This window comes from Eulemur rufifrons, chromosome 28, assembly GCF_041146395.1.
Source record: "Eulemur rufifrons isolate Redbay chromosome 28, OSU_ERuf_1, whole genome shotgun sequence".
Lineage (NCBI taxonomy): Eukaryota > Metazoa > Chordata > Mammalia > Primates > Lemuridae > Eulemur > Eulemur rufifrons.
In genome coordinates, this window is record NC_091010.1 from 18,902,326 (window position 1) to 18,917,672 (window position 15,347).

At 58.6% G+C, this 15,347-nt stretch overlaps 1 protein-coding gene across 1 annotated transcript in view; it reads left to right on the plus strand.

The window, feature by feature from the left end:
• The window catches only part of ZMIZ1 (zinc finger MIZ-type containing 1), a 224,983-nt gene that overhangs the window by 123,268 nt on the left and 86,368 nt on the right, over positions 1-15,347 (plus strand). Inside the window, exons 6-7 of the mRNA XM_069461150.1 lie at positions 3,299-3,412; positions 9,971-10,076. Of these exons, the coding sequence (XP_069317251.1) occupies positions 3,299-3,412; positions 9,971-10,076 (220 nt within the window). The remainder of the gene's footprint in view (positions 1-3,298; positions 3,413-9,970; positions 10,077-15,347) is intronic.

The window sequence follows — 15,347 nt, forward strand, 5'->3', positions numbered from 1 at the left end:
GCCCTCCCGAGCATCGGCACACCCCCATCCTTGAGCAGATAGACGGATACATAAGGGAACGGATGGAGGGGGGTTGGATGGATGGACATACGGATGGATAGTGAGATGGGCTAGTGGGGGGTTGCATAGATGATGAATGGATAAATGGATGAATGAACGGATAGGTGGGTGGCTGGATAGGTTAACTTCTGGATGAACGGGCAGGTAGGTAGATGAATGAATACATAGGTAGATGGGTGAGTGATGGATAAAGCAGTGAATGGATGAATGGGTAGGTAGGCAAGTGGACAGATGGGTGGATGAGTTGATTCATTTTGGATGGATGGATAGATAGATGCATGGATGAATGGGTGGATCGTTTGATTCGCAGATGGACTGGTGGGTTGATGGACAGAGGGGTTGATAAGAAGATGAATCCATCACTTCGTGGGGAGCCAGTCCCTGGTCTGGGCATTGGCATGCCCTGCTCCTGCCCCAGCAGACTCTGTGGCCATTGGACGTACCCCAGCTCTTCTGAGGAATCGTGGAGACGGGCAGGCCTTCTGGTGGGGGACAGGACGTTAGTGTCTAGTAACAGCCACAGCCAGGGAAGCCTCTGCCTGTGATTCAAAGGTGTGCTCCCATCCCCAGACCATCCCAGGCTGGCCAAGGTCACCCCTGCCCACCCCTGGCCTTCCACGTGCCACTGGGGACCCGTTTTGCAGTGGCCAGGTTGCTGGCCTCACAGGTGGACCATCCTCTGGACAGCTCACCATTTCCTGGGGGGCTCCAGCCTTGTGTCCATCTTTAGGGTTCCGGAAGTGAACAGAAGGCTGTTTCTACCCTCAAGAGGCTCCTAAGAGAAGCAAGGACTGTGGAGAGGTCCCAGCATGAACGGCAATAGCAGCCGCTACCCAGCATCTCCCCCACGCTGGGCTCCTCACGTATATTGTTTCTAGACTTTGCAGCAGCCCTGCGTGCTGTTTTCACCCCACTTCTTAGATGGAGGATCTGAAGTTCAGTGACATCCCCGGGCTGCGTGGCTCAGTGGCTGAGACGGGGTTTGGCCCAGGTCTGTCCTGCATGTTTCACCAGATCCCTCCGTCTCACTGTGTGCTTCAGCCTCCTCATGGTTGAAACTGGTCACAGGGGCACAGAGAGGGGAGGCGCCTTGGCCAAGGCCACAGAGCTGCAGCACAGTGGCCAGCAAAGGGGATGTTTCCCCCCCGAGAGGCACCCACAGCTGAAGGCCACAGGAGCTGTCTGGGCGAGGGCAGAGGATCTCAGAGGTGGTGAGATCTGCAAGGCTGGGCACACAGGCCCCCACACAAGACTCAGAGGCCACCCTCGAACCCAGAGCCCCAGAGGGGGTGCTGTGGCCAACTGCGGGCAGGGAGCAGCATACCGAGGCTGCTGATCCCACTAATTGGGTGTGACATCACGTAAGTAGATGGAACAACTTGGTTAGCAGGGGAGGCAGCTGGGCAGGAGTGAGCTGATTTGCACGGCTTTCCGTGTAGAGCCCAGACTCCGCCATGGCCCCTGAGGGGCGTGTCTCAGACAGAGGGCACGCGAGGTGGAGGTGAGAGCCGCTGCTGCCCCCTCCAAGGGCACGCTTCTGTACATGGCAGTTCCGCCTGTCTTGCACGAGTCACGTGCAGGGAGTGTCGCCCTCGCAGGAAGAGCCAGGGCTGAGAGCTGCCGCGAGCAGCTGTGCTTCCAGGGGAGCCTTTGGGAGACAGAGTCGAGCCGAGGGCGGCCCCATGTGGGAGCAGCCACGCGCCAGGTGCTTTGCCAGGGGCCGCAGCAGCCGCATCGTGTTGAGAGCTCCCTGCGCCCTGTGTCGGCCGCTCGCTGCTCCTTGCTCGCGCTCCTCCTCCTTTCCTCTCTTCTCCCCCTTTACTTCCACCGAAGGAGGATGTTCTAATTCATTCCACCTTCTTCCGTCCGTTTTCTGAAGCTTGCCTTGCATGAACCAGCAACAGCCATGGAAACCTAAGCCAAAGAAACTGAAGTTCCCACCGCCGCACCACTTTACAGATGGGCCACTGAGACTCAGGGGTGAGGGGACCACGCTAGGTCAGTGGCTTGCAGGGGTGAAGCCAGAGTGTGACTCCAGGGTGCCTGCCCCACAGGGGCTCCCACAGCGGCTCCCACAGCGCGCTCTGCCCCCCTCCCAGTTCTGGGGCCTGTGGCTCCTAAGCCCCTCCCTACCCGGGCTCCAGGGCAGGCTGGCGCTGCAGGTTGGGTTAGCGGGACCACCCACCCTGGGCGGCGGCTGTTCTGCTGGGACCTCGGGAGGTGCCACCATCTCTGCAGCTGTGCAGCTGGCTCTCATGCCAACCCTTGTGGACACCCTCCAAAGGTCCCCCTGGAGGACACAGCCAGCCACACTCACTATTTGGCCAAAGTCCTACCCCAGAATCCCAGCTTTGCCCCTGACCTGCTCCATGCCTCTGACCAAGTCCTTTATCTCCTGGACTCAGTGCCAGGCTCAGAGGGCCTGGGACGACAGCTGAGTCTTGAAGAGTAAGTGCCAATTAATGAAAGGTGGCTACAGGAGCCACCCCACCTCACCCCACCAGCCCTGTGGCCTGGGCACCCCGGCACCAGGATTCAGTCTCGCTTGACTCAGACCCTGCGTGGGAGGAGGCTGCGCTCAGGTCCGGACTCTTCCCATCCATGTCAGCAGCCCCCACCTGAGCCAGACAAGGCCCAGATTTGGGACGTGGGGACACTAAGCTACACACACCAGACCCCAGTGTGACTGCCCAGGCACCGTGGGCTTCAGTGCCCCCTCCCAGCTGGGTGTGGCCTCCCCCCTCTTCCTGCCCTGTTTGGCTAACGCAGAGCTTGTTCTAAAGCCAGGGCTGGTGGGAATCTAGACCTGGACTTTGCTAGTGGGGGTTAATCAGGAAGGCACCTCCATGGCCGGCCTGCCCTGAGTCAGGGAGAGCCAGCCTCCAAGTGTGGGAGCCAGATGTCACCCTCCAGAACCCTGAGGGGTCCACCTCCCTGCACCACCGGCATCCAGAAGTCACTTTACTATCTGATGTCATCGGCCTTCTCTAGACCTTGGTTTTCCCATCCTTGCAATGGAATCGCTAATCTCCCTCCTGCAGGGCTGGGGGACGGATGTGCTGAGGGCAAGTGGAGGGGAGGGAGGGTGAGGAAGCTCGTTGATCCTGGCCTGCCACTTGGCCCCTGCCGGGGACTCTCCTCCCTGGCGAGGCTGGGGTCTTCCCTGCCCCAGCCCCCACACAATGCCTGTGCCAGCCTCATTCCTGGAGCCTCACCTGCCTTCTTTCCTTTCCCACAGCACTTACAGAACCCTGCCAACTTCCACAATGCCGCCACGGAGCTGCTGGACTGGTGCGGAGACCCGAGAGCTTTCCAGCGGCCCTTCGAGCAGAGCCTGATGGGCTGTCTGACGGTGAGTCCGCACCCTGCGCCTGCACTCGCGCCCACGAGGACGGCTGGGGGCCAGTGTGCCTGTCCAGGTGCCGGGGGGCCGCCAGACCTCGGAGGGGTGAGAGCTCGGAAGACATTGGTGCTGGAGGGATGGTTCTGCTGTGTGTGTTCCCAACAGACACAGCCCCTAGGGGACCCCGGTCTGATGAGGAGACACAGTCCCCCTGGAGTGTGGGTTCCCGACCCCAGATGAGAATGACACGGGGCTTGCTTTGGGGGTCAATGTTCCATCATAAGCAAAGCCGAGAGACTCTGAAAGGGTTTCAGCCATCCTTTTATGCAGTCATTCACTCATTTAGCAAACATTTGTGGAGGCCTTTTTCTAGTTATCCACCCCCCTGCCCCGCTGCATCCACTCACGGACACATCCACGGAGCCCCCACCGCACCCAGCCAGCCGGCCAAATAAACACGGAGTGATCCCGCGTCCGTCACGTGATCCCCTCTGCTAAGTCCAGGGCCACCAAAGATGAATGAGACTTTACCAAGCCCGGTCTCCTCTTCAGTGGGGGGAGGCAGATGTGTAAGCGATGACCAAGAAAATAGCGTGCAAGGTGAAGGCAGCACAGAGAAGGAAGCCTTGATTGCCTGGGAGGTGGGCTGTATTACGGAAAACTGAGAAAAGGAGCCACTACACATATGCAGGATCTGCCAAGCAGCTGAGGATGGCAAGAGCGTTCCAGGCACATGGAACAGCGCGTGCAAAAGCCCAGACGTCCAGCAGAACCCAGAGAACTGGGTGAGGGTCTAGGATATAAGCTGGGCACAGGCCAGGCCCGGAGCTTGTGGCAGGCTTGCCAGCCAGCAGAGCCACATGCTCACAGCTTGTGAATGTCCCCAGCTATGTGGCCTCTATCCATAAAGTGTGAGGGCACTTCAGTGGCCAGGGAGGGCAGCTGCTCAGGAGGCCCTGAGTCATATTTGAAGGGAGTGTGGGTAAACAGATTGCTGGAGAGCCCGCCTGCCCCCACGCTGGGAGAGGAGGACCAAGAACGTCGCCTGGCCATGCAGGAACAGTGGGCACAGTCCAGGGGTACCATGTTGCCTGAAAAGCTCCAGACAGCAGGGGGACAAAAGGCCCAGCATGGCCCCGGCCTGGAGCAGAAGAAACGGTGGTAACACGGCCGTCACTGCAAAGCCCCTGTTCTGTGCCTGACGCTGAGCCGGCTCGCGGTGTGTGCCGTCTCCCTGAACCTCCCCAGGAGGCTGGTCCTGCCACCTTCCCCACTCTACGGAGGACAACACAGACTTGCTGTAACTGACGTCCCAAGGTCCCACAGCCTTCGAAGTGGGCCTGGGATTCTAGTCGAGGCCTGGCTGCCTCTGGAGAGGATGCCCTTGGCCATGAGGGATGCTGGGCAGGGATGCAGCAAAGACCCTTCCAGGGCTCCTCTGTTTGTCAGAAGCTGACACCATCTGGCTCCCTCCGGGCCACCAGGCCAAATCAGGCAGCCACCTGCATTGTCCAGTCTTCCTCATCCTTCAGCCTGGGCTCCCCTCTCCCTCCTCCAGCCCCCTTAATCCTCTTTGTGGGATCCTGGTTCCAGGCTAAGCCCTGTGGGCAGGGACAGATGTTGCCAGAGGTGCCCTCACTCTCACCCCAGCTGCTGGCAGCTGCAGGGAAGGAGGAGGCGGAGACCGTGCACACTGTGTGGCCAGGCAGGCTGCCACGATCCCCAGCATACTGCCCCGAGCTTGACCCTGCCTAAGACATGGGACTCGAGACTGAATTGGACAATGGCCCCGGCCGGTAACTGGCCCTGCCGCGGCCCTGTTGTCCATGTATTCATTCAGCAGACATTCACTGGGTGCCTGCGGCGGGCCCTGTGCTACACCAAGGGGTCACTCTCAAGGAGCAAATTAGGACACATAGCAGGGCCCTGGGAGAGACGGCTGGGGACAGGTCAGGAAAGTCTCGTAAGGGGGTGACCCCCTTGGGAGGATGAGAGAGAAGCATGTTCCAGGCACAGGGAACTGCTAGTGCAAAGGCCCTGGGGCTTTATCTGCTCAAGGAACAGAAAGAAGGCTCGGGTGGCTGCAGCCTAGGTGAGGAAGACGGTAAGCAGAGAGCAGCGGACGCAGGTCCTGCAGGCCACACAAGCAGAACTGGGACATTACTGGACATTATTTGGAGGGCAGTGGGGAGCCCCTGCAGGGTCGTAAGCAGGAGAGTGGTGGGATTTGGTTGTGTGAGGATGAGAGCTCTGAAGGGGAGCCCAGGGAGGACCCCTGGGATCTGACTGGACAGAGAGGAGGCCATGGCTCTCCAGGTGGGGAAACTGTGCACAGAGGCACAGCGCTAGCTCTCCGGGGCCTAGTGGGCGGCACACACTTGGTGGAATGGCCAGGTGTTACCCCCTACCTCTCTAGCCCGCTGCTTAGTTAGAAAGGGATTCTTCACCACCAGCTGCCGCTGCAGAGACCTGAGTCCACCTATCCCTTACAGATCAGTAGAGCCAGTGGCAGGAAGGGGCTGGCAGGGGTGGCCACAGAAGACACCCTCAGTGCCCAGAGTATTTTCCTGAGCACTGTTTCCCTGGATCCTTATGACGACCCTTCACAGTGGGCAGGGTCTCGCTCTGTCACCCAGGCTGGAGTATAGTGGTGCCACCATAGCTCACAGCAACCTCAAACTCTTGGGCTCAAGTGATCCTCCTGCCTCAGCCTCCCAAGTAGCTGGGACTACAGTCACGTGCCACCACAACTGGCTAATTTTTTAACTTTTCTGTAGAGGTGGGGTCTCACTATGTTGCCCAGTTTGGTCTTGAACTCCTGGCCTCAAGCAATCCTCCCGCCTCAGCCTCCCAAAGTGCTGGGATTATAGGCATAAGCCACTGGCCCAGCTGATCACCATCCCATTTTATAAACAAGGCAACCAAGGGGAGCTGCTTACCCCAATTTCAGGCCGTTGTCACTGGGCCCCAGAAGCCCCCTGGGCCCTGTTGCCAGTCCCCCCTTCCAGGGCATCCTCAACCTCAGCCCTGCCCCATGGGGAGGGACAGGATGGGACAGGACAGAGACCTTGGCTGGGCAAGCAGCTGACCTCTCCTCCCCAGCGCACACACACGGACACGGACACACACACACACACACACACACACACGGACCCCTCCCACCCCACCCCCTGTCCAGGTGGCAGCCTGAGTGCTCCAGGTTGCTGCAATCCCCTAGGTGACCTTTGGGAACAAATTCCAAATTCCTCTGGATCCGGCTTACTTTGAGGATATAAATTAAAAACCACTTAGCCTCAGGCAGCAAATGGACACATTTTTGCCATACCGGCTTCTAAGTAGCTCAGGCACAATTAAAGTGACAGACTCTGGACCCGGGCGGGCCCTGCCCCACCTCCCCGTCACACCCTGGGACTTCAGAGCCCCACAGCCCTGCCCGAGGCCCGTGGCAGCCCTGGGCCACCACCTCCTCTCCAGAACCGGGTGCTTCCTGACAGTGCCGCCTAGACTTGCTGCTCTACCTGCCCTGAGGCGGAAGGCTCTGTGATGTGCTCCAGGGGCCGGTGCACGGTGGGGGTCGGCAGGTGCACGGTGGGGGTCGGCAGCCCTCACCCTGTCTCTTCGAGGAGTCACCCAGCCTCAGAGGATGTCAGAGTCAGAAAGGCCTGTCGGGTCCCACCCCTGCCGGAACAGATAAAGGTCATTTGCCACATGATACCTCAAGCAAGGCCCCCATCTTGTCCTGTCTCTGGACTTCAGTTTCCCTCTCTGCGGCACGAGGCCTGGGCTTCCTGACCCATGAGGTCCCCCTGGCTCCTGGGGTCTGAGCCCAGGCCGCAGGGCCTGGGCAGCCAGCAGAGGGCAGCAGTGCCATGGCTGCTCACCTTTCTCAGGGAGGGGTCTTCGCACCCCACAAGACCTTTTGGAACAGCGCCATGCCCATTGGGGTGGGAGCAGCCTCTCTGAAAAACAAGCTGCTCAACTGAGCCCACTCCCTCCACCTCTGCCAGTCAAACGCCATCTCACAGGGCTTCCCCGGGGGTCCTCAGGCTGGGTCAGAGGAAGCCAATGGGGCAGCAGTACATGAGGCACTGTAGGGTCGGGGGTTCGAACCAGCTTAGCTCACTCTGCCACACCTGTGCTGTGTGACCTTGAGCAAGGTCCTGCCCTCTCTGGGCCTTGGCTTCCTCATCAGTGAAAGTAGGCTGCTGGAGCCAGTGACCCTTGTGAAATCTCAGGGTCAAGGGACTCAGTGACAAGCAGACACTCCCTGCTCCTCCATCACCACCGCCACCCCCTCTTGGCCCCTGCAGCCTGCACACAGCACCAGGCCCTTCTTGCTCAATTTAGCTAGTATTTTTTCAAAAACCAGAGCAACAGGACTAGCCACTGTTGGCCAGACACAGGGACTTTTGCCTTCCTGCCCTGAACCAGGGCCTGAGGGTCTTCCCTGCAGGTTGGAAGTTACGGCTTTAACCCTTCGTGGGCTGAAAAAGCAGCCCTGTCACGGAAGGAGCACAGACTTTTCAGCCACACTGAAATCCCATCTTGGCTCTGGCACTGACGAGCTTTGAGCTGTTATTCAACCTCAGCTTTCTCATCTGTGAAGCAGAGATGATACTAATACCCACCTCGCGCTGCGGTGAGAACCTGGCACTTTGGTGCGGCCGCAGCATTTACACACCCCTCCCGCCGGGGACACCGCCGGGAGCAGCGCGTCTCCCAGACAGCAGCCTCCCTGCCGCACCGTCCACACGGGCCATCTGTGCCGCTGGCACCCACCCCACGCTCTCCTGCCGAAGAGGGAGGGCACCAGAGTCCACATCTGAGGCCAGTGGCCTCTCCAGCCCAGAACCTTCCTCCTCACTCCAGAGAAATAGTCAGCAGGCCATAAAGAGTTAGGGACCTGGGTTTTTCTACTTGGACAGTGAGACTGATGGGATGCCCCTGCCCTCGGGTGGCCCAGTGACTCTGGACCATGTGGAGGGACAAGTAGAGCCCATGGGAAAGAGGCCCGGGGAGAGTGGAAGATTTCTGTGCCAGGGGCTTCTGTTTGCAGCACAGAAGCTGAGCAAACATCCTAATGCGACAATGTCCTTTTTCCTCCTGGCCAGGCTCAGACATTAGCCCTGCACGGGGAACTCCCAGGAGGGGGCTACGGGGAGGGCCCAGGGCCCCATTCCAAGGGTCAGTGGTGGTCTTGGGAAAGGGAATCCGTTGGCTCCTCTCTGATTCAACATGTGACACGCTCTGGGCCTCCAGTGTGTGTATGTAAACGAGGAGGTTTTCCCACCCTTTTAGACTCAGCGCCCCTGTAACGAGCCCCTAAGATACAAAGCAGGTAAGGGGGAGCTGTTCTGACGGATCCAGGGGCCAGGCCGAACGCCTGGCAGCCTGAGGCCCCTCCGCCTCTAGAGCAGGTGGTCCCCGAGGGCTGTCTCAAAGCACCAGCCCCCCACATCTGGGAGAGCTTCCTTCCCGCTCAGTCACAGCGCCCCAGCTGCTTTCTAAACTCCATTTTCCAAGGTCCTTCCTTCTTAATGAGGAAACCTCATTTTGCTGCTGTTAATGAGGAAGGCGGGTGGGAGGAGCAGATCTGGACACCTGGGAATGGCAGGGATGCAGTGAAGCCAGATGGGCATGGGCCTGCAGAGCCGTTTGGGGGCCCCGGAGCACCCTGGGCCCACACTGCCCCCTTGGGGACTGACAGTCCTCCCAGTCCCCCGTCTCTCAGCCCTTTAGCTCCTGCTTGTGAGAGTCACTAGGAGACAGGCGGGACCTTGGGGCTCTAAATGCTCCCCTGCTCTCAGGGAAGCTCCCTGTGTGGAGCTGGGCGTGGCGCTGGAGACAGACCCCAGGCTGAGCGCGGGAGTCCTGCAGTTTCCAGGCTGAGGTTTAGGGGCCGCAGGGTGCTTGGCATGGAGCCACACACGGAGCCGCACTGCGAGCGTCTGCCCCCTCCAGGGAGCCTTGGCAGTCACTGGGCAGCTCCATGGGAAGCAGCGAGTTCTAAATCAGTGCTTCGTGCGGGTGCGGACTCAGGAGGGGCGGGGCTAAGCCTAGGAGTCCGCATTTCTAACAGGCCCCATGCGATGCCGATGCCACTGGGAGTGGCAAGGGGCAGCGAGCGCCTCACGACAGTGACAGCGGGTGCAGGAGCTCACCGAGGGGTGCAGGGCGGGGCGGGAGAATTCCTGGGGGCTCAGACTTGGAAGGGAGATTGAAGAGCCACACAGGGGGAACAGAGACCCTAAAGATGGTGGAATGGCATCCCGACTTCTAGAATGTGGCTGAATTTGAGCCCTTGAAGGCAGCAGGGTCTATGGGGTTGGAGTTGGGCCCATCACCAGACTAGAAAACCCCTGAGGACAGAGACAGGGGTCCCAGGGCCTGGCACAGGAGAGGTGTTTAAAAGTGTTTGCTGAGCAACTGAACAAGGCACAATGCAATCCCAGCTCTGCCTTAGCCTGCCCACCTCACCTGCGTCACCTGCAAAACGGGCCTACCCACCCACTCTGGGCTTTGTGAAGGCAGTGACTCACCCCGCGCTTCCTCCCCTCTCGCCGGCAGGTGGTCAGTCGGGTGGCAGCCCAGCAAGGGTTCGACCTGGACCTCGGCTACAGACTGCTGGCTGTGTGTGCTGCAAACCGAGACAAGTTCACTCCAAAGTCTGCCGGTAGGTGTCGTTGGGAACTGCACGGGTGTCATCCGGAGGTGTGGAGGGGAGCCAGACCCTAAACCAGAGCTGTCCTGCCAGCTGGTGCTTCTAGGAATGGGCTCCACCAGGCTCTGGAGCCCACAGGTGGGGCGAGGCCCTGGGTCTCTCCCAGGGAGTGTGCTTGCCCCAGGGGCCACCTCAGGCCCCGCACGGGTGCAGGGCACACCACAGCCCAGCAACAGGCACTGTGCTAAAGGCAGGACATGACTGTGTCATCCTGTCACCACAGTGACCCCCTTGGGCATAAGCACGCTGATCATCCCCATTTCACAGATGAGGAAACTGAGGCTCAGAGACGCTGGAGAGATTTCCCAAGGTCACACAGCTGGAACGTGGCAGAGCTGGGATTGAAGCCCAGGCCTGTACTCCAGAGGCAGCATTTTTAACCTTTACACTCTACGGTAGTCATTCATCCAGTTAAAAAAATTGGTTAAAATCAAACACAAAATTAAAACGAAAAAATGAATGAGTACATTCAGGGTTCTTAAGAGCCTGCTCTGCATATATTCTCCATTGCAGCTTTGTCACGGCAGGGGGCCTCCTCACTCCGTGTGAGGCGCCAGGCAGCACCCCTTCTTGTGAGGGCTTCGAGCACATTAAAGATAGGGTTTTACATTTGCCGCCATCCTCACAGCCTTGCTAAGGCAGCAGGTGCCGTGCCAGCTTTCAGCCAGACAGACCTGCGACTGTCTAGGCCTGTCCCTTGCTGAGCGTGTGGTCTCTGAGCCTCAGTTTATCTCCTTGGGAAGGCAGGCATGACAATGAGACCTGCTCTGCAGGGGTTCGTCGTAAGTTCCAGAAATACATAAAAAGTCCCTAGCACTGTGTCTGGGTATTGTTAACATTCTTTACTGAGCCAGAACAAGTAGTTGAAAAACGGGAAAAAAACAACCAGTTATTTCCTCTATGTAACAATAAAACAGCCATTTTCACTGAACTCGTCAATCAGTTCTTTGGAGTGTGTATAGAAACAGCCTTTATGAACATGTTTAAAGGACATCTCGCGATGCGTTTCCCTAACTCTGCTCAATTTATGATCTCTTGAACGCGGGTTTGTGCTTCTTCCCGTGTACCTTTACGGTCTGTGCACGTGTGTAATGCTGTCCTTACTGAAGGATGTGTGACGGTCCCATTAGCCAGGAGCTGCTGTGAAACTCTTGACATGCCAGCCTGTGTCGGGATATCGCCATTGTATTGAACTACTTGCCAGAAAATGGTCTTGGAATCTTACCAGGGACATCTATTCCTGATGGAATCTGCAGTTTTAATAATAACTTAAGTCAATACAGTTTTGACAAGGTAAAAATCATAACTTATCAGAAAAGCGTGGATCTCTCGAGTGTCTGTTCTGTGCTGGCCTGAGGAGGAGCAAAACAGGAAGGGTCCTGCCGCCGTGAACGTACAGTCTAGAGCAGGAGTCAGCAAACTTTTTCTGCAAAGGGCCCGATAGTATACATACAAGGCCTCTTGGGCTCTAGGAAAGCAGCCATAGACAGTATGTAAGGAATGGCTTTGCTAGTTCCAATAAAAGTTTATTTATGAAAACAAGTGATAGCCTGTAGTTTCCTGACTCCTGGTCTAGAGGGAGAGAAAAAACATCCATCAAATAATTGCAGCTGTGTACGTATATGTACGTGTGTATGAGTGTGTGTAAGTTCAAGCCATGATAAATGCCTTGAAGAAAAAGACAAGGGTGCCATAGGTACGTTGGTGGGAGCAGACCACCCTGGGGTGGAGGAAGGCTTCCCTTAGACCCAGAGTTTGAGTCAGAGTTGAGTAGGTGAAGAAAGGGAAGAAGAACTATCTCGCAGGTAAAGGGAGCAGCCTGTGCAAAGGTCCTGAGGTAGAAGGGGAGTGTGGCTTTTTGTCAGAACTAAGAGAAAGGCAGTGGTTCTGGAGCCTAGAGGCAGGGGTTACATGGCAGAGCTGAGGCCCAGAGAAGTCAGCAGCAGCTGAACATGCAGGGCCTGTCTTCAAGGCTGTGGTCTTTGCCCTAAGAGTAATGGGAACATGGCTGTAGTCTCATTTTGTGAAGACTGTTCTAGCTACAAAAGAAGAACAGATTGCATAGGGGGTCGGGGACAGCCTGGATATAGGGGCCAGTTGGCAGATCATGGGGGGCCGGGGGTGAGGAGGATGGTGGTTGGACCAGGAAGACAAGAGTGGAGTGGAACAAAAGGGATATTTAAAAGGCAAAACCAAAGCAGAGAAAGCGTGGCCAGGGAGGTAAAAGGAAAACCCAGTGCAGGTGGAGAGGCTCAGGACCCCTATGCAGCCCCTCCTTCAGGGGTCACTTAAGCCCCTGCCCTGCTGGCATGTGCTGGGTGTTTGCCTATGTTTTGTGGCAATGCCCAGCTTTGGGAGACACAGGGTACTATGTACATTAATGGATGAAGAAGTTGAAGCTCAGAGAGTCCTGTGACTTGCTTGAGGTCACCCAGCTCATAAGTGATGGAGCTGGAACTTGAAATCGTAGCCTCCGGGCTGCAGGCCAGGGGTTCTGCTTACTCCATCACAGCTGGCTCTGGGGCTGGCCGGAGGCCTCTGTTCTCCTGGCGCAGGGTCTGGGAAGCTGCTCCACTTCTGTTTGGGATGGCCCTGCACGTTACTCAGGTGTCTCCAGCCTGGGTCTGGGTTCTGAGCTGCATTTGCAGCGTCGCTTCTTCTCCCCAAACAAGGGATTTGTTCTTTCCTCCAGCTGCATTTTATAGAGCCCTTTCCCACGCATGTGTCTGTTAAGTTACGTGACACTCCCCAGGCCCGTGAGATGGGCCCTCAGCCTGCCCTCCGCCGCCGAGAACACTGAGGCACAGCAGTGCCTGTGGCTTGGCCATCACTTGAACGTCCTCACTAGGAGTCAAACCCTGTCAGCACCGACAGCTGTGGCTGACCACCGTTCACAAGCTGTCCCTGCAGAAGTACGGCCTCAGGGCTCTCAGGACCCCGGCCGGCCCTCTGCTTGGCTGTCTTCTGGAAAGGCAGGGGTCCAGACTACGGGGGGAGTCTCCAGCTGCTGGTTTTATGTGAGGGGTGAAGAGCCTGCCAGGGGCAGGCTGGGCCGTGAGAGCGGCGGAGGCCGCAGGGAGCGGGGCTGTGACCCCGAGTTCCAGAGGTGGCTCCAGTGTTGGGCCCCCTCTTGGTCGTGCTGCCCACCTCTCAGAGCTGTGGTGAAGACGGCTTGTTGGCCTTCCTCATGGGCTGCCCGTGAGGACTGAATGACACCCCCTAACCCTGGGAGATACCTGGCGCACAGTGGGTGCCAAGTAAACATTACCTTCCGGCCTTCTCTCTTCCCCAGCTGGGCTCCGGGCCTCCCTAAGGCTCCTTCTGCCCCGGGAGGCTGTTTCCCACTGGTCTCTACCCCCTGGGCTCTGTGGGTGGGTGACCTTGCAGGGACTCTGCCCCTGGGCCCAGGGAGTCCTCTGCAGTTCTAGAACTCGCCGCCGCATTCCGTGGCCAGCCTGCGCTGCCGCTCCACCCTCCTGTCTTTCCCTGTCTGCCTGCCTTGCTTGTGCAACTCCCCCCACCCCCAGCCTCTCCCTCGCCTTTCCCTCTGAGGTCTCTGCTGTCTGCGTGTCTGTCTCTGTCTGTCCCTCCCTGCCTGCCCTTGTCCGTCTCAAGCTTCCCGTGGCTTTCTCTGTATCTCAGACTTTCTCCCTGGGTGGTGTGGGGGGGGTGTGCACGTCTGTGTGTGGTATGCGTGGCTGTGTATGTGTGTGCATGTGTGGCAGTATGTGGCTATGTATGTGTATGTGTGGCTGTGTTTGCTGTGCTGTGTGTATGTCGCTGTCCCCCGCTGCCAGCCCGGTCCCCCTGTCTGTCTCCCTAGTCGGGAGGCCAGGCCGGCGAGGAGGGCCGGGATGAGATCATGCAGCCAGCAAGCTTGGAGCCGGGCTTTGTCAGGAGAGCTGGCGGTGAGCCGGCCGTGGAGCAGGAGCGTGCGTGTGTGTGCGCGTGTGCGCGCGCGCGCGCGCGTGTCCGGGGAGAGCGCGGGAGGCAGCGCACGCAGCCACTGCAGCACCGCCAGGCAGGCGGCTCCACGCGGCCCGGCCGCCCAGCCCCCAGCTCTTTGTTCTGGTGCAGCCTTTAGCCTCAGTGCGCGCACACGGGAGCACGCGCACGCGCGCAGGCAGGCCCCTCCTCCTCGCTAGGCTCCCTCCCCCGCCTCAGTTCCGAAGGTCACCTGCCTAGCTGGGCACCTTGGTGCTCCCCTGGTTGTCCCCAGACTGGAGCATGTCCCCCGCCCCCACCCGCCGCCCGCGCCAGCCCTCAGCGACTTGGCAGGCAGCAGTGACATGTCAGCGTCCTCGGCACCGAGCGGTCCCATGCCTGCTGGAGACATGGGCACCGGGCACCAGGCAGTCGCCTTGTCGAGGTCCCCAGAAGCCCTCTGCATGCCTCAGCGACTGTCCAGGCTGGAAGAAATCTGTCTCCTCAGCTGACCCCAATGAGCAGTGGTAGCATGTTACCATGATAGGATAGGGAATGCGACCCAGGGCACAAAGAAGGGGAGGACCTGCCCCAAGTCCCAGGAGGCAGGAGCAGAAACAGGAGCTCCTCAGGGGCCCACTGCCTTTCTGGGCGCGCTTCCTGACCCCCTGAGGTGGTCAGTGATGGCCCTGGCCCCTCATCCGGGTGCTGTTGCCAGTCAGATGTTGAGAGAGCAGCAGGTGCACGAGGGACTGTGGCGTCCCCAGGGCAGCCTGCGAGAAGCCTCCAGCAGGCATTTGGAAAAGGGACCTTGGTGCTCTGGAGAGTGGCTGGGGCTGGAAGAGGCAGCCGCTGCCCGCACTGAGGAAGAGGCCAGCCTTCCTCAGGGACGAGTGGAGGGTGGTTGTCAGAGTGCACAGACTGGCCACGGATATCGCAGGTCCGGCTGCTAGGTGGTTTTTTAAAAATGCATATTAGTTTCAAACATTTGCTCCTGGGGAAGTCTGCACTGTAGAGTCAAATACCCGGCATCCTTTGAATGGGAACCTTGGACCCGCGTCCTCATGACTGGCTGGGCTGTAGCGGCTGACCTCTTGAACAGGTGCTGTGCAAACCCCCCCCCCCCACCGTTGTACACACATTGCATTTCCCACACGTGGAAACCAGCCCTGTGGACATGCGTGTTTCTCACCTCATGTCTCAACACTGCAGCCTGAGCCCCAGGACCCAAGCAAAGTGGATCACTTGCTTTGTGTCCACACACATCTGCTCGGACTGGTTTTCCTGATGTGCTGACAG